The following is a 27,978-nucleotide window of genomic DNA, read 5'->3' on the forward strand; positions in this document are numbered from 1 at the left end:
GTACATCCAAACACACATACTAACCAGAGCTGTATCTGCCTCATGGTTGCACACACTGAAATAAACATCAGTCCCAAAACATCTGTAGACTGAGCAGTGATGGAAAACACAACAGTAATAATAAGAACAGTACAAGTAGCAAGTTACTATCTTTTGATGGAGACAGGGTATGGACAGTTTGGAAGTGATGAAGCCAAATATGTTGCACTGGGCCTCTACACTGTCCAAACACAACTTCACTGTCAGCAATTAGCTTTGTGCTGCAGCCTTCCCACACTGATTTCTGTGGGTAGCTGAAAGCATCTTTGTCCCACTGCCTCCCCGGAATCAACACAGGCAATAATTTTAAACCAAAACGGCACTGAGGAGTAGCTCCTGGGCTGTGCTGTGTGAGCCAGCTGCAGCCCTAATTGCATCATGTGGGAAGAGTGAGCAGGGGGTTGGAAAGCTGTGACCTCATCTTCTCTCCTACACAACCAAATCAAATTGTAGGTCTTCCACCCACTCTCACAGGCATATTCTGCTTTCAGCCCCCTTACATGATGCAACCAAAGAAAATGTCATTTACATCTTTACCTCCAAATGTGGGGAAAAAGAGTCAAAGGCAGAAATAAATGCCTTTTACTCAGTATTTCTAATAATAAGGAGACGCAAGGCAGGGAGATGTGTAATAGCCAAAGCCAGTGTAAGCAAGAAACCCAGAAATATTTGTTGAGTTCTTTATAAAGTTGTAACAGTCAGAAGCAAATAAAACCAACCTTTATTTCTCTAGCACATTCAGCAGGGAACTAAGTGCTTCATCGCCATAAAACAGGATCAGTTCTACGGGATTCCATGGAATTCCACCAGTGCAACTCAGACACCAATTCAAGCTCTTGTGAATTACCAAGAGATTTCACTTTAGGATCATAATTCCTCTCAGAATGCAGTAATTTTGTTTCTATGGCTACCAGTTTGATGGCTCTCCCTTACCTTCTTCTTGTTGGTGGGACTGACATATAGGTAGCTTAGCACAGTCTTCAGGCCCACTTTGTCATTTAGCTTTTCATAGGTAGTGCCATAGTCTGTTGACCTGGAGAAAAGAGGAGACAAAAAGAGTTTATGTGGTTATTAGAGCTCAGGGGAAGGGAATGACTGTGAACAGATGCTCAAAGTTACAGCCTGGAGCATTATTATGCTTAAAACACAAGCTTTTGTGTTTCATTCAGGATGGCCAGCAGAAAAGAGAAGGAAACTTCAGTTCTTTGGGGCAGGGTCTGTCGCTGCATTCATTGATCCTATGCATCTGGGGAGCTGTGGTGCACCCATGAAGGTGGACTTTGGGGACACTGCCCTCATGTGCCAGTGTGGGATTGCAAACGAAATCTACACATAAGAGGACTCTGATATCAGCAGCAGCCTTAGCCTTTCTCTTTCCAGAAAAATCCAACATAAGAATCCAAATTAAACCCATTAACAACAGTTTTATTTAGGTAGGCTGATTTTTGACTTGAAGATGGGGATCCAAATGTGGCTCAAAATTGTAACAGCTGAACTCATGTCTAGATAAAAATGTGCCTAAACTGGCATCTTGAGTCCTCAGTCACCCCCATCCTACTTTGTGCCAGGCATTTAATTTTTCTGAGTTACAGAGACAGATTCAGGCCCCTACACCAGCAAATCCCACCCAGAGGAGCAGATGATCTGGGGGTGGTATTACCTATTCGTGACTGGGGAAAAGGGCTGCTTCGTCACAGAGGGTTTTCTGTAGTGTCCTCCTCCTCATTTGTGGGCATGTTTGATATCTCACCTTGCCCTGCTTGTTTCTCTACTGTTTTCATACTTTGTTTTCCTAACAAACAAGATTTTTCCTACCAGAACAACCCAACAGCTACATTGTACAGGATCCCACACCTGAAGAGTGCTCAGCACCAGAGAGGGATGTCAGACCCTGCCTGACAAGCCCCCCTACCCCATGCAAACAGTGGGGAGAGCCTGGCTCCCAACCCTGCACAGTTTCTGTCATAGGGACAGAGCAAACACAACCCGCTGTAGATGGACAAGGCCCTCACAAAAAGCCTATCTGGACATACCTACAATGTTATTAGGATGAGAATCCATGGTCCCAGCCCTCCTCTCTAATCATGCTTTTTACTGGACAGATGATCAGAGAACATGCAGCAATTCAGTGCCTTTACCAGTAACTAGCTCTAGTAATTTGGTTTCCTAAGTTCAACAAGCCTCTAGCATTTGCAGCTTTATGGTTCTGCCCGAGACCAATCCTCTTCTCCTTGCCTGTCTGACAGAGAAATGGCCCAAAGCCACTTCTGGCATCACAATGAACAGTACAACTCATGTGGCTACAGAAACTGAGCAATGCCAGAGCCTGCACCCAGCTCTGCTGCTCTCCTTGCTGCTAGAGGAGTCCAGAGTGACACCAAAAGGGCTAAGCCACAAAACCAGCCAGCTGGTTTCAGGCTTCCAAGTAGTAGGAATCATGAAGTCAAAAGCTTGCTTTGTCATTGATGTGGCTCCAACACACTTCCTTCAGTGCCTCCTTCAGGACAATTTCTAAATACTTTGTAAAGTCATTCTTTCCTTAAACGGCTTGAGCCAACCTTTCTCCTTTGAACAGTTGGCAGTCAGGGTGCTTCAAGTCTTAAACAACTTCCATGTGCTTTGCATAACTCTTTAATACAAAACCAGAGCTAATACTAGCTCCATTTGCACTTACCACTCTTCCGTACTAATACATAGTAGTATCACCCGCTGGGCTTCACACAGATACCCCAAAGAATATGACAATAATGTACTGCATTTTCATAGAATTTTCCCAGCCAAAGTATCTGAAGCTCTTGTCTCACTAGGTACCAATACCAAACAAAGAAACAAACAAACAAACAAAAAGTAGCGGCCTTCCCTCTCCAACCAATCTTGGAACTGAAGCAGCTTTATTAATGAAACTGAATAATCTAGGACAATTACTTCCAGTACATGAGGCCTCCTATAAATGCAAATTCAACAGGTCAGGAATCCTCAAGTAACACTAAGCTCTAAGCAGAGGATAACAGAGAGAGGGCAAGCAGAGCTGCTTCCCTGATCTTACCCTTCCAGCAGCACTGCAGCTACGAACAAGCCACTTTGTGACTACACACGTACCAGCCACCAGGCAGTGAAAGAGATCACTGGTTTCAATCAGCATTAAAAGAGAATACAAATAACAGTTTAATATTCTGACAGAGCTACTTTGGGTTTGTTCTCTGAGCAATTTTAAGATCTCCCAAAATGCTTTGCACTTCTAAAGATGCAGGCTGGATGCCCTAATGACTCTTTCTCATTAAACCATTATCATTCATTGCATTTGCCCTTTCAAAGGATAGCTAGAAAGGAAGAAGGATCATTATTTCGTTAGCTTCTCTGAGGCTTTCTTTATTATCATGACAGTCACCACTGGCTTCACAGAAATGTCTCAAAGGATACCACAATAATATATTGTATTTGCATAGCACTTTTTCTAGCCAAAAATCCAAAGCTCTTGTCTCATGCTAGTCCATTCAAACTAACAAAGTCCCAAAAGCCATACTGGGAAATACTATCTCTATTCTAGAGATGAAGAACCTGAAAGCTTGCAGAGCTAATGGTTCATTTTTTCAAAAGCAGGCATCTACAATCAGCCATTTCAGCTTCTGCAATCATCTAGTGTAAGGCTCAACTCCACCACCAAATTGCCTAATTTGAAAACAAGCATTTAAAAAAAAAAAAAAAAAAAAAGCTGACTGCTAATTTTAGCTACCCAAGCCTGAACATTTAAAGATATGTGATCCACACGTGGAACAGAAAAGTCTTGAGTCAACTTTTAACCTTAACTTGAACCCCTCTCCTTTACTAATTACTTCTAATTCCAAATTAGCTAGCCCATATCTCATACAGTTGTTTGACACTACAAGCAGACTGGATACCATATTATCTCCCATTCCTCTGGTTACAATATGATCCCCTTCAAAGCACATTACTAAAGTAGTGGAGGGGAAGAAATGTTGTAGTTACATCAAAATGACAAAAGACTCAGTGATATAAAAGGCGGTTGCCATGAGTAACACCCCAAATGCCTGCCTTAACTTTGTTTGGGCTTTTAATGGCAAACTGATCCTGCCCACCTGATTCTTCCCTGGGTTGCTCCATTGAAGCCATCCCTGGAATCTCATCACCTTGGAAGGTTGTTACTGCCTTCAGTGTCAAGCTGATATTTGCATATGGCTTCTAACCACACACACGTGCATACATAAAAGTGTTTTTAGCAATGCTTTCTTAAAACGCACCTCAATGCACTCCTGAGAGCACAGAAACTCTTACAATGCAGGACTAGGAATGCTACAGTGATTCTTCCCCTGCACTCAGCACTGATGAGGCCACACCTCCAGTGCTGTGTCCAGTTCTGGGCCCCTCACTACAAGAAAGTCACTGAGGTGCTGCAGTGTGTCCAGAGAAGAGCAACAGAGCTGGGGAAGGGTCTAGAGCAGAAGTCCTGTGAGGACTGGCTGAGGGAGCTGGGGTTATTCAGCCTGGAGAAAAAGAGGTCAGGGGTAACCTCATCACTCTCTACAACTCCCTGAAAGGAGGGTGTAGTGAGCTGGAGGTCAACCTCTTCTCCCAGGTAACAAATGACAGGACAAGAGGACATGGCCTCTAGCTGTGTCATGGGAGGTTCAGGCTGGATATCTGGAGGAATTTCTTCACAAAAAGACTGACTATACATTGGAACAGACTGCCATGTTGGAGTCACCATCCCTGAAGGTGCTCAAAAAGAGATTGGACGTGGTGGCACTCAGTGTCATGGTGTAGTTGATGTGGTGGTGTTGGGTCATAGGCTGGACTCGATGATGTCAGAGGTCTCTTCCAACCTAATTAATTCTGTGATGTGGAATGGACTCTGGTCATATTTAACAATCCTGTAAAAACTCAGTCCATGCGTTTTGTCCCACATGTCTGGAATAATATGGGTTTGGCCCTGTTTCTGATGATGACCTTGAGGGTCTAGGCTGCATCAGACTTTTGCTCCTCACCAAATTCTGCATATTGCATTTGTAAAAGCAAGGTTTATAATGTAGTGCTTTAGTGGGATACTACAACTTTTCCCATAATTATATTCTGTTTTAAACAGTTGGGAAAAAAACCCCCATCTTCTTGACTCCATTGCCCTCCCATGACAGGCTGTGATGTGTTTAACCCATTGCTGCAGTGTCCCCCAGTCTGGCAGAGCAAGGTGCATGGGATACACCCAGGCAGAGAAGCTTCTCTATACAAAACCTGGTCATAACTCAGTGCACCACAAGCTTACAAAATCCATCTTGTTCCTCTGAATCTGAGCCTGAGCTTCTCTGTGAATCCAACAAACTGGCCTGAGCCAGCAGACTTCTTATCGTGTAAGACTTGCTCAGTCACAGAGATATGAAGTAGAGGTAGAAAGAATGCCCTGTGAATAGCTTTTAGAGGAGTTCTCCTCTGTGACACTTTCCATCTCAGGGCTCTGTCAGACAGAGAAAGGCAGGTTGGTTTGTTTGAAGTCTCAGCTATTCAGCTATGGAGATAGGCTATAAAACGTGTCAGTCTCTCAGAGAAAAAGAGCTGCAAATGCTGGCACTGAATAACTGGGATGAAAAAGTCAACCTCCTCCACCAACCCTCCTGTCAGGGGGTTTCTCCTCTGTGCCTGTGACTCTCCCTCTGTGCGGAGAAGAAGCCATCATGCTTTTGATTTTAGATTTTCAGCCATTTTCTAAGCTTTTTCTAAAGCTGTTGCATTCATCTCCAGACCAGAGTCCCACTACACATACCTGCAGCCCCACACTGAGAACTGTGTGGAGGCACAGCTCTGCTTAAATGAGCAGAAGAATATCCCAACTCTCTGTGCACTTCAGAGAGCAACAGGAAGATGCCAGATTAATATTTGCTTCACTTCTCATGGGCCTGCAAACTGTCTGCCTGCAGCATGCTTGTCTCTCCATACCCCCCAAACAACTTCTTGCTCTTACTCATTGGCCAATTTTCTCCCAGTTTGGCAGGAAAACAAAAACCCAAGAGGAACAAAGTTTCTACAAGTTTCATGAAAATCAAGAACCAGCAAAAGGAAAGCAATTATGAGGGCTCTGAGAAAAGCTGCAGCATAAAACTAAATCCCATGAAACATGAGAGGAGGCACATCTCTCTGAACATCCAGCTGCAGGAAAACATTCAAACACAGCTCACATATTAATACACTACAAAGAACTCAACTGCACAACACAGGAACTCAGGCAGCCAGTCTTCCATCACTTGTGGAATGTTTCCTCCTTTCCCTTCCACTTCCTCCCCCTCAAATTAACCTCCCTGAGATAAAGGCCTTTCTGAAGATATGACACATTGAGAAAAGATCCCTCCTGAGTCAGAGTCCAGTGAGGCAGTGCCCAGAAAGATCCACTACTACCACTGCAAGGCTGTCTGGTTGACCTGGTCACACACACACAGACACTTTTGCTGACAAAATAAAATAAAATTCAAAACAAAACAAAACCAACAGAAAAACCCGATACAACAACATGAAAAACACAAAAAAAAAAACCAACAAAACCTGCAAATGAAAAAAGTCCAAACTAAACAAAAAACAACAGACCAAAAAAAAAAAAAAATATTTAAGTAGACCATGGCAAAGGACCTGCTAACCCCACAGCCAGGACACCACTGGTACTGTTATCTGATAGCATCAAAAATGGCATCAATGGAGGTAACAAACACAATCTAATTCTTAGTCCTTCCCTGTCTGGAGCTGACATAAGTCTGGATGTGGACATTTTACAACAGAAGTATCCACAGAAGCCCTGTGGAGCTAAACCTGTTTACTAACCAAGGAAGTTCCAGAATGTGTAGTCTGTGAGTCTGCCACTTAAGAGACCAAAACATTTGCTGAGAGCTTGTTTTTGCCCAACCATGAGTTTAGTGACTGCAATAAATATAAAGCCAGAATATTTTACAATAGCAAGCAGAAAGAACTGCCTCTCTTTGCCTCCATCCCACTAAAGGAAACTAAGGGCCACAATCAAAGTCTGGGGAAGTGAACAGAAACCAAGCAAGCATGTGGTGCTGCTTTCTGGTGTAATGTCCCAGCCTACAGCAATATCACAGACTTCCTAAATTGAAGATGATGCCCTTGCATGCAAGAGCCATCAGTGGGCTTTTTGTTCCATAAATCTGTCTAATCTCACAGGGAAACTTTTGGCAACTTTGCTGTCACATGGTAGTAAACACCACAGCTCTGTGCTGTATGAAGAGAGACTCCCTTTTGTTTTAACTGCTACCACTTAACAAGTACAAAACCATGGAGCCCCATGCTGCCATTTGTGATTTCACTGATTGTCATATTCTCCATAGATCTTTTTTTTCCAGTCTCAAGACTGGAAAAAAAAGCCACTCCTTGTACAAGCTATTCATGACTCTGATCATTCTATGACTGGTTTTACTAGTCCAGTTACATCTTTTGTCATGGATGTCTCAGGGACCAATCTTTAACAGGAAGATCTTCCTGCAAAAAACCCCCAACCAAGTATATCAGCATAGACTCAGAGCATTTAACACAGTCTAAATAAAACCACTTTCTGCCCTCATACACAAGGCTTTACATTCTCAATACTTCTGGAACTATAACCCATCAGTTCTAGTGGACTTTCAGTTCCATTAAGTTTCAGAAGGGTCTAAAACCAGAGATCCCACTGGGGAAAAAGGAGTTCAAGCAGATCATAGTTTTGGTAATTTCTCTTGAAAAAAATTTTTTTTTCCTTTTAGTTTGCATGTCATGTAAACAGCAGAATAACCACCTCAATTACTATTATGATCCCAGCACCCTTCCTTCACCCCCTTTCTTTTTTGATTAATGGTGATTCCCATCACCAAACACCAGAAAGACTTGAAGATCACCTTTGTTGATAATCCATCTACAATGTAGAGTGGAGACAGGCAAGGAAAAATGAGCTGCCATGATGCCCTAGTCATTGTGATTCACAGTTCAAAATGAAGGTGAGAAGAGATAACTAGGAACACTGGCTTCCTTTTTTTTTTTTTTTTTTTTTTTTCCAGATTCTTCTCTTTTTTTTTTTTTTTGCAGGAAAGGTGTCCTCTCTTGTTTATTCAATACAAGCCTTTGGGAGGACACTGGGTGTCTCAGAGGTTGAACAAAAGGATACAGAATATTCCACCTCTGGATTTATGGCTAATAAAACACAGGAGTTACGAATATCAGTCACATTTTTTAGTGGCTGACTGTTCATCAGCATTTCATTTGCTCACCATCACAGGGCTCGGGGACTGCTCACAGCAGTCATTTCCTGCCAGAGCTGACTACTCAGATGGGCATGAACAGTCTACAGAGATGCAGTTTTTGTGTATTAACCCTACAGGGATGGTGGGGACTAACTTGAAAGCCACGTTTGCATGGTGCTTGTACTTCTCCTGTAGGAACACAGTGGTGCTTTGGATATCCCCAGCAATCACTGGCTGCCCAGAACATGCCACAGGGTGCCTAAACAGCATTCACCATCAGAAAACAGGGTGTCCTTCCCCAATCCCTGCTCTTTTCTGCACCCTTACCTCCAGATACACCATTTCTGTGGAAAGGTAGAAGCAGTTTCAGATCTAAAGTACTCTGTAGAACCACCCAAACAAGGTGGTGTTTTCAGACAAGAAGAGGGAGGGCAAGGGAATTGCAGGAAATGGGGTAGAATGGCAGAAAACGTAAGGTATGCTTCGAAAAGCAGAACTAGGAGTAAGCAGATCAACCAAAAAAAACCACCTTGAGTACCAGAGTGGCATTCCCTGCTCTAGGACTTTTAATGGCACTGCACCTCAGCCACTGTGGGACACAAATCTGGCTAAAGGCAGCTCTGAAGCTGTCTCAACATCTTGCTTCTACCCAAGGATGGCAAACTCTACTCTGAAGCAAAACTGATGGATCCTAACACCTGATGGCAGGCAAGAGCCTGTACTATGAAAGCCCATAGCAAAGAATCCTTTCAGAGAAGCTGGGAACCTGATCAGAGGAAGCAGGCTGCAGGTGTAGTGGTTACTAAGCTTCACTTTACATTCTGCTGCTGAATAGCCCACAATAATCAGGCACAAAAGCAACAAAGATTGGTGCTTCCTTCTGTGAAGTTGAAATTACTCTGCTCCTCCATTTTTAAGATTCCATCTTCTCTCTACCATGCCCATTTATTTCATCTTAAATTTAGCCACCTACAAACCAGATAGCTCTAGTTTGCAAGCCCATCCGTATTTTTTTTCTACCTATATACAAAGACTGTAAAACTCAGAGGATGATTTATTCTCCCTAAAATAGATGAGGATATATTGCTCTGCTAAGGTGTCTTCCACCCTTCAGTGTAAAAAAGAGACCAAAGCAACCAACACACAACTAGCAGAAAACAAGGTGTAGCTCACCATAAATGGGTTAGAAAATTGCATGCACTGAGCTGGCAGTAAAAATTAAGGGGAAGGACCTCAGCCATCCTTGCTGAGATCAAAAGATCTACATTTTAAATGTTATTATTCTGGATATGTATGAGAATTACTTCTAGAAGCAGGTGCCAAATGGTATCAGGACTCCACTGTGACTTACACAATTTATCGCATTACAAAGTGAAGCGAGCAGAGATAAGCAGAGAAATATGATATGGATTTCCCAAGAGTTGCTGGCAGCATAAAGAATATAAACAGAGACCTGATAAAATGTGAAATGGCTTCTTCTCAAAAGCTGGGATAAGCCCTTCCCTTCATTGCACGCTTGTCCCATCACACCACTGATGAAATGGCAATCCTTGTTGAGGCCAGGCAAAGCTGATGCCTGCTGGTGGAAAAGGTACCTCACAGAACCTCATCACGTGAGATTAGGACACCACATCCCTGCAGACACAGCCCAAGACAGAGTTCAGCTTCCTTGAAATGGGGGCAACCTGGAGCTTAGAGAGTCTGACCTTCCAAGGGCTTCTACTTTTCCTGCTCTGGTCATTTCACTACTGTAAAGTCTATGTAAGAGCATTACTCTTTTACAGCTCTGAAGAACTACACTTCATCATTACTCATTTTCCATTTGTACTGTCTAAAAGATCTGACATATTTATCGTGTTCTTGATTCTGATGTATTCTAATTTTCCAAAGAGGTGTTTTATGCATCCCTGATAAGGCAGCATATTGATTTGATTCCAAGCACTTGACTGACTCAGCGAAGATGGCCTTATCAACACATATTCAAGAAATTTGGTCTAGAGGACACTTTAATAGCCTCAAAGATAAAAAACATCTTTGATGACAAAGGCTCATTAATTAATCAGATATTAATTAGATAATTAATTAGAAACAAGGCCCTTCCCAGGCCCTTTTCTACTTTTATTACTATAGATAAAAATGCTTCTCTAACGATTCTCTGAAGTAGCTAATCATTTTAATTTGCATTATTTTATAGCAAAAGGAAGTGCTTTGAATGTAGGATTTTGTGAAGCAGCTCCAGAAGTTCCATTTAACATCTATGCTATTCCATGCATATTTAAACTGGAACTTCTCTTAAATGTGTCTTGAACAAAATGTCAAGGAGAGACTGTGGAACTGCTTCCTTGCTCAATTCTGTATTTTTGTGCTGGATGTGGATGACAGAGAATTTCTTCCAGCCTCTCAGAGAAAAAGCACACTCTGGGTCATACAAACTACCCAGACAGGAGCTCACCATGCTAAAACAGGGGGACAGGTGGCTCGAATCTCAGTTTCCCAGCTGGGGATGCACACATGTGTCCCCTCATGCTCCCTGGGAAGATGATTTAGCCAAAACTTGCCTTTGACACTGTCTGACTGTTTTGGAATCAGGGGTAGGCAGTACTGCGGGGACATTCAGATAAACCTGAGTCATCTCTAAAATAACACAAGGAATATTAAATTTTTCAAACCATCAGCAAATCTTTGCAAAACTGATGTAATTAAAAAAAGAGGGCAGTGATAAAGATAGTTTAGTCCAGTTCCTTAGACACAGATATTAGAAATTGCAGACAATTCCCAAACCAACTTTTACAGTCAGCCTGCAGTTCCTTCCAGTCCCTACCTCAGCTGACTCCTCTCCCACAAGCCTTATGCCTACCCCTACTTGTGACCCACAAAGGTTACTGTCCCCAGCAGCACACCCACACAATCTGAACATAAATACCACAGAGTCCTGCCTGACCTCAGGCAAGGCTCCTTAGCACTCAGTTTCACATTAACTTAGCTTCCTGGGGAAAAACTGACTCTTACTGTTCCCAAAATTAAAAAATCCAAAGCTCATGAGATGCAGCCACCTGAGACAGCTGGGGACTGGCAATGCAAGAAGAACCTTCTAGACCTCGGAACACATCTTTACCTCCAGTCACAGCACAACTGAGAGCCTCTACATGATACTTTTCCAGAACTAGTAAGACAGCATCAGATCCCCAATTAGTTAAAATCAATATGGCCCTATCACATACAAGTGAATGAATGAAATTGGCAGATTTACACAAATCTACACAATAAAGCTCAGGAGCCACTACATCTGTGTATATCTATAAACATAAAGGCTAATAACCTTAATGAGAGGATGTAATGCATTTTGCAAGCATTTCACGATTTTGCATTTGTGAGAATTCTGCATTTCTGAAAATCTTTGAAGTTTAAACTTGCATGTACAAGACAAAGCAATCATGCAAATTTCATTTTCTAAAGAAGAAAACAGAATTTGGAGCCATAAAAGAACACAAATCTCAGCCTAATATTGCTCTCAACAGGTATTTTGTGGTGTCATATTCCCACCAGAACAGACTTCAGCACAAGCTGTCTTTCAATATGAGAAATAAATATATAAGACATAAAATCATCACATTCCTGAATCCTTCAGAGCTTATCCATTCCAATTACCACTGGAATATCCATGACAGGGTCTGCAAACCCTCCAAGCCTTTTTAAATAATATTTTTGAGCACTGCATAACAGAGACATCATAATTCTTCAGACAGAAGGAGCTCCCAGGCCAGATTATACAGCTGACAATGCTCTTCTGTAGGCTGCACCACTTGCTTTGCAGGGTGACCTGGTTACACAACTGGCTCCCCGGGCAAGAAGCTAGGGTTGTTCTGAATGTTCCCAAATGACTCTGGTCCTTTCTCATCCAGACAGTCACATCATGACACTATATCCTCTCCTAGTTTCTCAGAGTGAAGAATTTTGGTTGAGAGATATAGGGACAGGGATATAAGTGCAAAAATGAAAGAGAACTGTCACCCGGTTTCTTGGCTTGGGCAACAGTCAGATCAGCAGCTGGATTACACCTCTCCTAAATCCAGTGCTGCACTGCAGGTAGGTATTTCACAGCAGCACTAGTCAAGTGAGAGCCTTATCCATTCCCTGAGCACAAGGATTAACAACCTGCACTCCAGTTACCACCTTTTCAAAATGCAGACACTGGGGTCTCAGCTTGCATCAATACACACTCTCCAAAAAGGTGAGCTCGCAGGTTATCACCAAGTTTAATAAATTACTGTGATGCACAGGGCTCTTCCCCACCAAACGTTTGCCAGTTGTGGGTAGCTCAGAAAGCACACAGCTGATCACTCCCACTCTACCATGCCCTAAAACCTCACTGCCTAATATCTTTCAAACCACCACGTAGGTTCAGGCATAATTTCACCCCAGAAAAGCCTCCTTTTCCTATCATCTTTTGCACTCAGCCCACAGAAGCTCATCTAACACAAAACATTTTGCCTTTGGGAGAATAAACCTGTTGGAATTTTTTCAGACAGAAGATCAATAAAGTGGGAACAGCTGGAAAAGTCAATCAGCATCAGCAAGTCCCCCAGGAGATAGCTGAGAGATTGTCTTTTTAATGAAGGAATAGTAAACGGAGCACAAGGAAATGCACATCCCCTTCAAACTCTCAAGGGAGGCTGACACACAAGGAAAAAAACTGAAGCACTGGAAGAGACCAGTCATCTCTCCAGTTTGATAGCTTGACTCAAGAAATAGTCAGAAAGATCCAACTTAAACTTGTTCAAACTGAGATTTGGCTCCAGTACTACACTGCAGATATTCCCTCTTGAGGAATATTTTTGTTTAGAACCCAAAACACATAAGGATAAATATCCCTATGCCTTTACTCCTAAGTAGCATGCTAAAAAGGTGGCTCTTACTCACAAAGTCTTGACTTTTATCTAAATTAACTTTATTAAGAGCTAAGTACCCTGCATATTATCAAGGCAAATGAAAGGAGAATGATCCAAGATGCTAAAGTCCTTTTCCTAAACACACCATGGATTTTCTTTACGTCTTTGGATTTAATCACAGAAAGGCTCAAACACAAACAATCCACGTGCAGACTCCAAGGTTCACTGAAAAAATAATTCTGTTGTACTAAAGGCATTGGAAGGTACCTTAGGAGACCTGCAAGGTTCCTACTTTGCCACAGGCTTCCTATGTGGTTTTTACACAGGAGGGCAAATTTTGCTGCTGTTCCAACCACCTAGGTACGAGTACAGCATCTCCCACAAAGGTTCACATCGAGGAAGACATTTCAAACTGTAAATGGAGATCCACACTTTCCTGTCCATGGACATGGATTGAGCTGTGTGAGGTCGTGTGCCCTGTGCTATGACAGAGCCCAGACTCCATCAATGTGCTTGTCTATCCAAGCATTCAAGTCTATGACTGTATATTTTGGGCCTTTGGCCATGCTTTCCACTTGAACTTGGGCTCCAGTCTAACTCAGGGTATCTGCCTAGTGATCAGCCAACTGTTGCTCATGTTACTGACAGCACTGTGCATGGATCCATGCCTAAAAAACCAAGAAATTAGACCCAAATTCAATACATTGTTCAGTGTATCTTTAATTGTGCTCTAACCCAGCATGATTCATTCAGAGCCCCTGGCAGGTTTTAAAGCAGTGGCACTTAAGTTGTTCCAGTGATGTTATTTAGACCAGGAAAGAAATGGCTTTTTTTTTCCTTCATTCTGCTCAACCTGATACTTCAAAAGCCAATGACAAAATGAAGCATGATATTACACTCCTGGAAGGGACCATTAAGTCCCCTACGGATAATGTCAGCATAAAGGGTTGCCCATCTTTTAGCAGGTAAATTGCAAGAGTCTGTGATTAATTAGGAAATAGTAGCAACTCATCACTGGCCATTTCCTTATCCCTTTCAGCTGTCTTACCAGAAGGCACGTGGTTTGTTTTAACATCAGCTTTAACATTCTGGAAATGAATCTTCCTGCAGGCTGAATAGGAATGCTCTGATAATAAACCCCCTGCAGTAAACAGAGGTCTGATCAACCACTTGGTGCAGAGGCAGGTCTGCAGACTTGTCTGTGCACACCCCTGCAGGTTTTATTTACTCTGAAGACAGTGGAGAAAATGAAATATGGGCACAAAAGAAGGAGATTCACATGTTGCCAGGATTTCTAACATAAGCATTTAGTCATGGCTGATACATCAGTGAGCAGCACATGGACACCCTGAGCATAATAACCTGTAGGAAAAGTGGTTCATCTCTGCAGCTTATTTCAAAGAATCAGGGCAGTGATGAGTGGCCAGTGGCTCAGAACTGATGAATTTTCTTCCCCCACCTTTGTGCCTACAAAGGGTCCCTGGGAGGGCATCTGGACCTGCTGGATTCACACCACTGCCTTAAGTATGCTGCAGATTGCTCATGTTCTAACATTAGGCCCTCAGCTATTATATGTCCAAAAGCAAATACTCATCCCATCCAAAACTGGAAGCCTCAATACAGTACAGCATGTTCCTCAGAACATCCTGCATCACCCACTTTTAAATAAGCACCACAGTGAACCTGCATCACTTAGCCAGTTGAAAATAGAAACTGGTGAGAGGATCTCCCACTACAGGAAATCTGCTGAACTTAACCAAGCTTCCCCCAGTTCATTTCACCTCAACCCTCCCTCTCCCAATACCTCTTAAACCCCTCTGGTGTGTGCCTATATTAATCACAGTCCATGCATACAAAAAAAACCTTCCCCCAGAGTCCATTTCGGACACAAATATTTATTTGTCCTTGACTCAGATGCAAGAGAATAGGTCCGTGTTAACGAGCTACAATCATGGATCAATAAAGTTCATACTGAGCCTTAAGTGCAGTGATTACTGAAAGAGGGGACACAGAAAGAGATATAACATCGTGTACATATGCATCATGTACTATTACACAGCTGCTAAGCTTTAAAACAATGTGTTTGTAATAATCAGAGCTGCGTGGTGAAATAGCAGCTGTCTTTCCAAGCCAACTGTAACAGCACATTGGGAGTGCTTTCTAAAGGGGTTATTTCTTTGTCCATACTTTACACAACTGATGCTGAAAATAGAGAAAATAAAAAACAATAGGGTTTTTCTACAAGTCATTATTTTGCAAAAAATGCACTTTAATAGCTCTAGTACACAAAGCTTTTCATGAATTATTCTCCCTTCCTCGTGGATGAGGGCAAACGATAAACATGGGTTTCTTTAACCCCCCACCTTCTCTCTGTCTCTTTTTGGTTTTTTTACATCTCATTCTGCCACCACTGATCAGTGTCCCTGCAGCAAAAAAGGGGAAAATATTAAATGCATTTCCAGGAATTCTATCTCATCCTTAATGACACCATCAATAATTGCTGTCACAAGCTAATATCATAGTTGCAACCTTACAAGGAAGATAAAGAGGCAGCGATTTTCACACCGAGGTTTCTAGACAGGCTCTAAATGGGATTTTGTTGCATGCTTTGAAATGCCTCCTGGATAGTTCAGTGGGAACTTAAAACAGGTTGAATCCAGACAAGGGAGTACTAAACCCTAGGTTTAGTACTTCCATGAACGGCCTGGAATGATTTTGGGTCCAGAAAGCCAGATGTAAATAAATACAACAAATGCTGTCCTTACAGCAAGGCTTACACCTTTGGACACCAGGATATCCTCAGGCAGCTGCTTCTTCATGCATCTTCAGATTCCAGTGATGCCCATTCAGCAGTACCCAGATGTCCTTTGGTCCCTCTGCCATAGTGCAGATAAGATCTTGTCATCACAATACGCACACCATTAACAGAATTTATTCTCCAAGATGCTTAAAAAAAACAAAAAAAAAAAAAATTGAATGCTTCCTAGTTGAAGCCTTTGGCTGGCAAGCTGAGCAACTTCTCTTCATAAGGGCAGCTTGGGCCCTTAACACAACCTGCACCCCACACAGACCTGCCTCACACCAGTAATCTGCAGAGGAGCAGTTTCCTGAGGATATCCTGGTGTCCAAAGGTGTAAGCCTTGCTGTAAGGACAGCATTTGTTGTATTTATTTACATCTGGCTTTCTGGAATTTCTGCTGGGAAATTACCATTTACTTTGCACATTGGAATCTCCATGTAATTAATACTTAGTATGGCACACTTGCACTTCTTGTTGCAACCCCTGAGAAAACTCCCACCAAGACCTTTGCCAGACAGGGTTTCATTTCCAGTTCAGCAATGAAGACATTCCCTCTGCTTTTTTTTACTGATGGCAAACAAACACAGTTCAGACCCTCCTTCCTGAACAGTCTAGTGATGCAGACCCTCTCCCCAATTTGGTTAGAAACCTCACCCTACTTTTGTTTACTCTATGCCATCAGCCAAATACACCACTCAGTAAGGGCCCAAAAATGAGTCACTAGTCATGGACTCTAGTGTTTCAGTATCATAAACACACTGTCAGACATAAGAAGTCCCTGAATCTGGCAGAGAGAAATTGGAACTGAAATCTTATTTTTCCACGAAACACAATGATTTGGTTCACCTTTTGAAAGTTAGAAAATTAAAGAAAAGGCAGAGTTTAGGTGACAGCAACGTCTACACCATGGATCCCCTCAGTTCCACACACTGAACCCAAGAGCTCAGTTTCTGAAGTGTCAGAGCTTATTATTCCAGAACTGTTTAGACCCCACCACATGACAGTCTGGTCCAAGTTCACGCCAGTGCAGTCAGCTCCAAGAGACAGAGCCTCTAAGCAAGAGCACCATCTCAGAAACAAAGAGTGATTTGCTCCAGACTGGAGAGCTGTAAATTTCTTTTCCAATGTCAGTGTCTCACTCTAAGCAAGACAGAAAGAGCAGATCTTATCATTCCAACATGAAAAGAAGTGGAAAGGTACAGTATGATAATTTCAGCAAAAATAATTGCTTTGCTTGTGCCTACACACTAAAATTTTCTGCACTGCATTACCTTCCCCAGACCAGTGTATATGCAATGCAAATCAACTGCTGAGCAGCATTTGTACTACAATAATAACTTGGAAGAACTTGTTTAATATCAGAAGACTTATTGGAGCAGATGAATGGCTCTGACATGATATCCATGGGATAGAAATTCAATTAAAAACTGCAAGTGGCACAGAAGTGGTAGTTATTGTTCAACATGTACCATGGGACATTTGCTGAAATACAGCTATTAGCTGTACTGGTTGAGAAATTCTGGGGGTTTTTTATGGCAATCTGTTAGCTTATAGAAAGTTAAATTAATAAAAACACAGAATCACTCTCATGTTACGAGAACAGAGCAAAGCCAAGGACTAGTTGCATATTTTATAATTATGGATTAAATGCATTATGCCAAGGAAATTAGAGATGCCACAAATATAATAAAAATGAAAGATTGTCTGGCTCTAGTGCTGATGACATGCTGGTTTGACAAGGCAATGCATGCTGGTTTGCCCATCCTTACCTCCCCAGGATGTTAATAATTATTCCTAATGCTAGCATCTACACTCATGGAGTGTTCAGCCCTTAGTGGAGATAGACTTGCATGAGAAAGTTACCTCCCTGCCTGTTAGCAGCATCCCAAACTCATCTTCTGTCTTGTGGAGTTCATTCTGTCCCCAAAGAACAAGGATAAAAGGGATGGAAGGAGAATGGCTTTTGTTCTTTCTTTGTTTTTTAAGTTAAATGGAGGACAGAGCTCAGTAAGAAATAACTCCCTAAGCCCATCCAACTTTTTCCAAGTCACAAAGATGGGATAGTCAGGAATCCCAGGATGAAAGTCTGGTTTCCTGACATCATTTCTTACAGTGGACAGAGAGCTAAACCCATATTCTCAAATAGATATCCATCTTGCCTCTTCTGAGCAGAGAACATGAATTCTTAATCTCCCTTTTCACTCCTTTTGTGGGAATATTGAAGTTGCTTATGTATGAGGAAGCACAATTATAAATTCCTTCCTGCAAATGGAATATCAATCCTGGTAAGAATAACCTTTCATGGATCACAAAGTTTACTGTCACAGTGCTATTTTTCCTGCTAGGAGCTAGATGCATCACGCCACTCAAAATTAACACCACCTTAACACCTATCTGTAATCACATGTGACAGCTGCCATTTTTTTAAAATTCCAAATGGAACTAGGGATCTCAAACTAGTCACTTGGATCTGTCTGGTTTGACAAAACTAGTTCAGGGTACACCTGTCTTGGACTGAACACATGCTAGTTACCGGTAGCAGACATGAGCAGAGTGCAAAAGGAAGTAGTAAGTGGTGTGGGTACTCTGCAAGCAGCTCTTCTGTCTCCAGAGGATCAAGGGGTTATTCTGGTATACCAGACTGTTTTTCATGCACAGTTGAGGACTTTAGCAACCAGCCTTTGAATAGAGATTTCAGTTTCTCCCAAGAGCTGTGTTTATTGCCTGTGCTGTGTAAATACAATGAATGGCCTTTGCTCGAGGAAATGACCTATCAGAGGATGCCGTGTTTCCCTAGTACAAGAACCCTTCAAGTCTAGTGCTACATAAATGCTGCACAGGTCGGAGGGCAGGGAGCTTGGGAGAATGAAAGGCTCTCTGCTCCCTGTCCTTCCACGCAGCTCTGCAGATGGATTGTGCTGAGTGGGGAAGAATAAGCAGGTTAGCAGACAGGCTTTCAAAGGAGATATCTCTGGAGGCACCCAGACATATTTGAGAAAATCCATGACAAAGGGCTACACTGTACTGAATTTGAGGGGATTAAACATCAGGGCAATACAAAGAGCTTCCACATGTGGTTTTGTCAGCAGCCATAAACCCGGGCATGAGAATTTCCTCTTTTTTTTTTCCTCTGCATTAAGAATTATTACCTCTGGCTGGAAGCATGGATCATGCATCATGAAAGCATCATGTCAACTCCTCTGCTTCAGTTTCCCACTGAAGAGAAATTAAGAGCATGGAGATATCCAGTTCATCTTTGCAGCATCGTCTGCGCTTACTTGCATAAACAAAATAGCTAGTGTGACCAACAAGACCAAATAAGCATAGAAAAAGAAAATAAAGCCACAACACAACCACTTCCCTAGGTTACATTCAGATCTGTCTAATACAGGCACTTAGCAGAAGAACCATAACTTCCATTTCAAAAGCATAAAGAGCTATTTGACCACCTGCTGCCCACGGTTGCCAGGACATTGGTCTATACATAAAGAATACAGAAAGAGAAATCATCACTCTTCCACTGCAGGTGAGTAACAGTGTGGCCCTGCATTCCCAGACAGAAGTGTCTCACACTTTCCCTGCAACTCCAGGACCAGCAATAGCAGGAGGGTCTGCACAAGCCACCTGGGCATCCTCATGTGCAGAGTATCAGTGTGAGCACAAACAAACCAGCAGCCTGTTTTTCATCATCTGTGTTTGCCATCAACCACCCTCCACTTCTACCATGTCAGCTTGGCAGCATCCTAACAAAGAAAAAGAGAAATCCTTCCCTTGCTCCTGCCACATGCTCACCTCACTTTCAATCGCCAAACATTGATAGAAAGGATTAAAATGAGTGCTGCTTAAAATAAAATGAATATAGGATTCAAAACCAATTACCAAAGCATAATCTTGCTCAGATGGGCACGCTAAGAATAATTACTATCCATAAGATGAATGCTTGTTGGAGACACATTACAGAAGACTGCATAATTAAATATAGCAACTGATCCTCATTTATCTATCAAGCAATTCACATTTAAAAGCTCACCTGCATGCATTTGGGCAAAAAACACTTGGGAGTTTTCATGGCAGTTGGAAGTTTGGGGAAAAGCAAAAGCAGGAAAATAAAACAGCAGGAAAAGTAATCAGCTTGTCACCAGAAGAAAATACAGAGGGAATGGTAAAATCCTGCTCTGGACACTATTTGCCCTTTAAAATAATAACCTTTGAGAGAAGTGAAAACATCTTTGATGCCAGCTTACACTTGGCCCAAAAAAAAATTGTTTCTAGATGCAGAAGCAAAAGAGGGCACACTGGCAGGCAGTGCTTTCTCAAGATGCTCTCTGTAGTATCTGCAGACTGGAGGAAAGCAACAAAGGCAACCAGTCACCACATCCCAAGAGTTCCCACATGGCACCAGCCTTCCCCTATCCACTCAGCCAAGGGACAGGTGACCCCCATCATGTACCAGGCGCCATAAAGCCCTGCCAGACCAGCTCCTGAAGCACAGCGCCAAGCTCTTCCCTTGACATATGTCACCCAAAGCTAGTTATGCCTGGCTCTCCTCTCCATGGGTACTCCTTGAAAACTTTGCCACGTGGGGTTTTCACAGAATCATGTTGCCCTGACTCATGATAACTACACCACGCTGCCAAACAGGTGAGCTAGAAGCCAGAGAAGGAGCTCCAGCAGTAAAACAAGATGCAGAAACCCATATTCTTATTGATTGTGGTCCCAGACCACGACAGATCTCCTAGAGAAACTGTCAGTCTCCAAAGATACCAACAACAACTGTTCACTGTAAGTTTTAGTACTGTTTTCCAAAGATACAATCCATTTCCAGCTGTCATTTTTCAGGTATTTGAAAGATGAAAGTATGAATGCTTGGTTGGGAGATACTGGCATTAATAAAATATTCCAATTTAAAAATACATACTGAGTCCCAATGAGAATATCAGAACAGCAATGTTCATTTTATTAACTGATTTATACAAATACTATAGTAGCTGAACAAGACAAGTATCTACTTCATCCCATAAATAAAATATTCATCTAACTTCTCTCTTAGTGAAGAAAAAACCAAAGTTTTACAATTGGGAAGCCAGATGAATTTCTGTGGGTAATACTGTCTGTGCAGAAAAAGAGGAATATATAAAGGGAAAGATTTTCAAAGCCACCTACCTAATACAGATGTCCAATTAAACTTAATGAGAGTTGATCTTCAGCTTAAGTATGCAGCATTGACGACCTTAATCAAAACATACTACATTTTCCTACATCTATCTTCTGAAACATCTTCCTTCTTAAAATCCATTTTACTTTGTCCCTGAGAGATTAGTTTTCTCAGCAGCACCTTCCCTACCACCCTCTGATCTTGCATGGGAACCCCCAACCAACCAAACAACTTGAGCAATAAACACTGAACAGCAAACATGCAAAAAGCTTTTACTGCTGACAACCAGTGAAAGAAGCAGAGGCTGTCCTTTGAAAACTGTCAGTCAGTGAAGTGTGACAGCATTAACTCCTTTCAGACATTACCTGAAATATAGGGCTTTCGTGCACCCAGCCTAAGGTTTGGATACAGAGGTGAGGTTCTGGGGGGCTTTGTACAACAAATGCTTTTGATAAGTCCATGTTTAACTTTGTATAGAAAAAAATACAGGTACAAACAAGCTTGTCCTTAAGATTCCTATGATGTTCATACTAATAATGCAACAGTTTCCATTTCCACAATAATCTGAATGCAATGACTTACACATTCCTCAAGCAAATGAGCACAGCCATCTCCATATTGCCAATGTGAAAAATACAGAAAGCTCAGTTTTATTCCTGAACTTTGCTCCCACCTGAAGAGTTTCATCATTCTATACCAATGGCAAGAGTCCAGAGATGAGGCATTTAGACCCTATTTCGAGTGAACCTGCTTTAAACTTGAATAACCAGTGCAAATAGAAGTGCACTGAAATGTAAAGCTTTCCATGCTAAAGGTAGATCTTCAGCTTGTGGGAAAGCCTCCAAATCTCCCTCATGCAGGACTTTGAAAGCACCTGTAAAGACTTCTAAGCTGGTGTACCCCAAAGAGGTTGACCTCTTAAATCAGTCACAAGGCAGGGGAACAGTCACAAGGTCTTAAAGGCTGAAACATGGCTCAAGTCTGTGACAAAAGACTGGTGCCAAGAAAGAAGAAAAAAAAAAGCATATTTGCAAAGTTAGTTTTGACAGAAAGAAAAACATCAGCACAATTCAATAAACACTCCGTTTGACCCACTTTCTTTCCTACATGAGCTCTGGTTAAATGACATCATGTGAAGAACATCGTCTACATTTTGTCTGCAAAATGCATTTGAAACTATCTCTACTGCATGACACATTTCTTCTTCTTCTAGATTATTGGTACTTCAACACAAAGAAATCCAAAACCACTGAAAACAACCTTCTGTTTAATAAAAACCACCATCGCCCTGACTGTTGTATAACCAATGGCTTTTAAGGAAGAAACTATTAAAATATTTTCTTCCTAAAATCCATCTAATATACAGCACTTGGAAAACTATACTTAAACAAACAAATCTGAGTCAGATCTTAGCTATGCTGTGTTTGGGATCTCCAATGAATCCAGCAGATTTATTCTCAATTCAAAAACAGTTTTTAATCACATTGTGAACTGAATAACTAGAATTTGGGCAAAATTCATAGGGTAAATAGAATTAAGTGTTCCACAGTGAAGCATACTCTTTGTGAGTGAGATTAAAATAATTAAACATGCAATTTGGCAAAGCAAGGACAGGGAGCTATTAGTAATCATCAGAATGTGAAAGGTTTAGAAGCTTGATCCAATTCCTGTTGGACTCAGACAGAAAAAAAAAATCCTATTTACCTCTTCAAAATGGATGCAAAAACTGAAACTAAAAGAAGGAAATATTAGGCCAAATGTCACTAAACTCCTGTAACTTGCAGAATCATCAGTGGTGCCCATTGGAGATACTTCATCAAAATCTCTAAGACGGACTAAGAAATTGAAACATCTCTGTCTTGCCAGATAGAAAATTCAAGTTTGGGACATCTCTGGCATTTAAGACACGGAACCAGCTGCCAAACAAGGTGACAGAAATGTCACTGCTTAAACACAACAAAATGTAATTGTCACGTTAGACCTGTGCAGCAGAAAGAGAGCACAAACTTGCAGGGAAGAGACTGTTCTCTGCAGAGCAATTTGTCAAACTGGCCTCTCATCTGGACCCTCCTTCTGCATGCAGCACCAGAGATACCAATCCCAGAATTCTCTTCCATGCCTCAGCAATCAGCCACAAACACTACCATGTTATTTCAGGAAAGAGAATGAAGTGAGGGGCATCTCACAATTTCCTTCATAAAAACAGACTCTGATGGAAAAAAGTCTTGTTTGCAGAATGTAAACAGAGATTTCATAGCACCAAGTCTTCATTTTTATCACATCTTTCTTTCTAAAGAGAACTCTGAGGAAAGATAACTAAAGGTTGTTAAGTCCTGCTGCAGCTTTGGATTTATGATGGAAAACCATTTATTTTTCTAAACTACTGGCAACAAATGTTGCTAGGCAGAAAAAGCCAATAGAAACACTTGTAAATGCTCTATTGAGAGGCAGAAAAGTAGGTGACAAATGCTGAAATGACCAGATGAGGTTTTAATTTTAAAACACTATAAACAACATAACAATTATTTAATGGCAGGGAATCAAAGACAGCTTTTTCTCCTTAATGCAGGGGGATCTGCAATTTAATACAAATAGAAATTATGCTTTGTTTTGTGCAGTGTGCAACTTTCCCCTGCACCTGAAAATACATAAAAGAAGTAAATACTACAGTTGTAGGGCTAAAATAAAATATCCTAGTCTAGGAAGATAAATTCAAACACATGTAAAAAGAAAAGAGCTATTTTCAGGTAAATAATAACATGAAGAAACACAAGCCAGTTTTGTTTCAAAATATGGAGCCTTTTTTTTTGTGCCAGAACAGTCAAGACTAGCCAAGATCATATCTTTAGAAAATACTGTATCAGTTCCTGCAGTAGAAACCTGCATGCTTTATCTGTGCTCTCCTGATCTTATAGCCACAGCAAATAAAATCCTCCAACATTATTCTGCTGTTCACCACCTCCTATTTCAGAAGAACAAAGCCACGGAATTATGATTTTTTTTTTTTTTTTTTTTTTTTCTTTTGAGCCAAGAGGAACTTTTTCAGGGGAAACAATCAAGAAGGAGCTGGGCACCTCACCCAATTTTCATGAGAGCACAGTGCCTTTAACCCTACAGCTGCCCTTATTCCAGCCAAGGCACACAGGACCTTCACCTGCAGGGGTTTTCTGACTGCACCTGCCATTCAATGTACTGAGCACCTGCCTTCCCAGCTGGTGATGAGGAATTGCACCCACTCAGCACTATTTGCTGTTTGATAACAGCTCCCAGGTGAAGTGAAACCTGATGGACACTGCACCCAGGCTGCAGATGCACCCACACAGCACAGGAGCCAGCAGACAGCACAGCAGTGATGGATCCAACAATGCATCCAGCAAAGGGAGGCACTTGTGCTGGTGGGTCAGCCTTGTCCCCTCTGTCCAGCTTTGGGGCTGGCTGCATCCAAGGTGCCTGCAAGATGGAATCTTAATAATCTATCTTAAAGCAGCACCAAGCTCAGGTAAAGACTTTCCTTTCCCTCAGGCACCAGCCAGATCCAAGATCCACAGAGAACTTGAGTCTCTGCACCCCTCCCAGGATATACTCATCAGCCATGAAGCCTTTGGCAGAGTTGAAAAGGAAGAAAAACCTCCTCAATCCTCAGTCTCAAGAAAAATTCCCTGCTTTCAAGGGTCTTTTAAAGATCAAAAAAAAAGCATCTCAGGAAAAAAAAGTGTTCCACATGAATGAGCCAGTGCTTTATTTCATCCCCCTGAATTTTATGCCCTCAGCTCTTTTTGCAATTATAATGCCATGAAAGGGAAAGTGAGGAACAAAGAGCTCCAAGGCTTGGTTTTCTTCATCAAGGAATCATGGCTGCAATTTGAAATTTCACAGGTGCTGAGGCTCTCAGATATATAGCAAACCAGCCTGTCTTCCAGCATCACTGAATTTGGCCAACTCAGCCCAGAGTCCATTTGCTGCAGCATCAAAAATGAAATGCAGTTCTAGCAGCAATGCAAATCAGATCACATAATTGAAACACTATAAGTATTAGTAAAGACTGAGTATGTTTCCAGCCAAGAAGCAATACTTCAAACTACACTGGGGACTCAATGTAGAAATTATTGAGTAAGATTCTCTGGACTGCACTATACAATTAGATTATTATCATTACTTCTTCTCTGTGCTTTAAATCTGTGAATCTGAGGACGTGCAGAGCTGCACTTCTACAGAGAGCACCTTTCTGAGAATTCTCTTCCCACACTATAAACTGGAACATGAGAAATTTGAGGACACTGGATTTGTTGCCATTTGTGAAGAGAAGCACCACCCAAACAGGAATCATTAGAGTAGCAAAACCTGCTGCATTATGAACAACAACTGGTCTTTAAACAGGATGTGAGAGCCTGCCTGGGGAAGTAGAGGGCCTTTCCATTCAGTCCACAAAAGCACAAAGAGCTAAAACCTGATAAACTCAGGCTAGGCAAGTATGGGTAAGAAGGTATTCTGTTCTATTCTGGGTGGGCTTTTTAAAAAAAAAAAAAAACAGGAAGGGCAACTGTTCCAGCAGACTGTACTAATGGATAAGGTGAATTCTTCATTACTGCTATTTTTACAATCAAGATAGGATGTTGTCCCAAGAGTTTTTGCTCTTGATCAAGCAGATGTTAGATGAGGAATTAATCTCTGCTTAGTGTCTGTGACTGATTTTCTTCTCCTGCATGTTCTTGCACAGTGTCTGAGTACAGTGCTCCTTCTGCCTTTATACCCCAGGAATGTTTTTAATAGTTACACATCCAGGAGTCACCAGTGACACAGTTACTACTTCACAGTTAATCCCTGTAGTTGCTTCTAGACAATTTTTTCATTTTATTTAGGATTACACCAAGAGTGTAACCCAGTATTTCCAGAAGATATCTGCTGCAAGGAAGGCTCTAATGTCAAAAGATTCCTTCTCTAAAATATATCTTTCCATGATATAATCCCACTTTGCATACAAGTAGCTAATTACTTGGTAATTTTGCTCCATGAAGCAGGGTGACTCTTGCAAAGCAAAGCAGCAGTCTGTTCCAGTGAACAAGGTCCTAAGACTCTCTTTATAGTATGATCTCTCCTACCCTACCACCATGAGCTAAAAAAATCACTATCAAGGGGTCCTTGCCTATATTCACCACTTTCCCTAGTATTGTATCTAAAATCATCCCCTGCCTCACTTTACAAACACGACAGCACTTGCCACAGCTTCATGCCTATTTAAGAAAAAGAAGTGAGATTCTGAGCTGCTCAGGATTCCTCATATGTCAGACACATCTTTCTGCTCTTCCAGCAGCTATTCAGCCAGCACGGTTGGCTTGAACACAGTAGCTTTGACAGCACTCATATGTTTCCAGCACTGCTCCAACATCAGCCAGTTGATTTTTGCACTCCGTGGTCTCCACTGTAATCAGCTGGAGAGGGCATCAAAGAGGTGAGATGAGAACTTTTCATGCTCTCAAGCCATCAGACCCAAGCATCCTATCAAACTGCACATCTGCACTGCAATATTGATTTGCTTGTTGATGGGATCTACATCGGAACAGATGCACTGCAGAGAGCACGGCCTCAGAGTCAAGTTAACACTTTTTATTGCGTATTGTCCAATTTCCATGCTGGCTTCACCATCCTATTTACATAATATTCTAATGGGGACATTTCAAGACAAGGTAGGATAGGTCACAAGATGCTGATAGGTCAAAAGTGTGCTGAATGCACTCAAGGAAAATTATTCAACCTCTCAGCTCCTTTCATAGTCAGCTTGTAATACGAAGCCTGTTGTGCTGCTTTTCCCCAAGAATATGGGTGAGAGGCTCTCCTATCACTGGAGACAGGGTTATGGAGACAGGGTTAGGAAAAAGCCACCAAAGTTCACCCCCCCCCCCCCCAAAGGCACAACTAACCAGAAGCAGACTTCTACCTCAGAAGGCTGTCTAACACGTATCTTAAGTCTTTTAAAATGGACACTTCTCACCTTCCCGAGCAATCGATGCTCCACTTTAAGGGTATTTTTCCTAAAACCTGCCTCTGCACTGCTGCAAAATACTCAGTAACTGGAGAATAGATATTGGGAGGCCAGGCGGGGGAGGGAATGATTATGCTGTATATATTTGCATACTTACAGGACTGCTGTAAGAACAAAGTGTCCAACTGTTTTTCCTTAACTGAGCTACTGTAGCCTGGCACCTCTCTTCTAAAATTAGCTCCACTTACAGATGTTGCCATAGTATTTGTTGCCATACCAAGGCACTCTTCATAGGTGATGTCATTTGTCATACAGCAGAATGCCAGAGCTGTTTACCAGTTCTGAGCCCTGAGCCTTGCACATTTCCTAAAGAGTATCTATCACCCTTAGAGGTACCTACACAGGCTATGCATTATTGGAGGCTTTGAGGGGAAATCCTGCCTGAGCTCTGCAGCAGAGCATCTGCACCCAGGAGCCAGAGCTCTGCCGTGACACCCAGCCCAGGCAGCAGCTCTTGCCAGCTTCTCCTGAGGTACAAGATTCCCATGGGGCTACCCCGGGTTTGGCTCAGGGAAGTTTCTCAGGCTAAGTACAAGATATATGAAGACATGTTCCTCTTCATTACTTTTACAAGGCCTGGCCCAAAGTCTCTGGAAAAATGCCTGGAAACACTCTGACTTCCTTAGAATCATGGAATAGTTTGGGTTGGAAGCGACCTTTAAAGGTCATCTAGTCAAACCTCCTCCAAATTTGGATACTACATTAGTGCCCTACATCTAAAATAGCTTCCTGTACGTATTTCCTCTCTCCAGATTAAATAATCACTGTACAATCCATAACCATGCTCAGATTTTTAATATTTCTTCTACCAAGTTTCCTTTACACTT

At 41.9% G+C, this 27,978-nt stretch overlaps 1 protein-coding gene across 1 annotated transcript in view; it reads right to left on the bottom strand.

The window, feature by feature from the left end:
- LOC121673524 (VPS10 domain-containing receptor SorCS1-like) overlaps positions 1-27,978 on the bottom strand; it is a 148,717-nt gene that overhangs the window by 17,977 nt on the left and 102,762 nt on the right. The window contains exon 3 of the mRNA XM_042046883.1: positions 973-1,072. Coding sequence (XP_041902817.1) covers positions 973-1,072 — 100 coding nt within the window. The remainder of the gene's footprint in view (positions 1-972; positions 1,073-27,978) is intronic.

The sequence above is a fragment of the Corvus kubaryi genome, unplaced genomic scaffold (genome assembly GCF_017639235.1).
Source record: "Corvus kubaryi isolate FWS band 111438036 unplaced genomic scaffold, C.kubaryi_AGA036_p1.0 65477, whole genome shotgun sequence".
Classification (NCBI taxonomy): domain Eukaryota; kingdom Metazoa; phylum Chordata; class Aves; order Passeriformes; family Corvidae; genus Corvus; species Corvus kubaryi.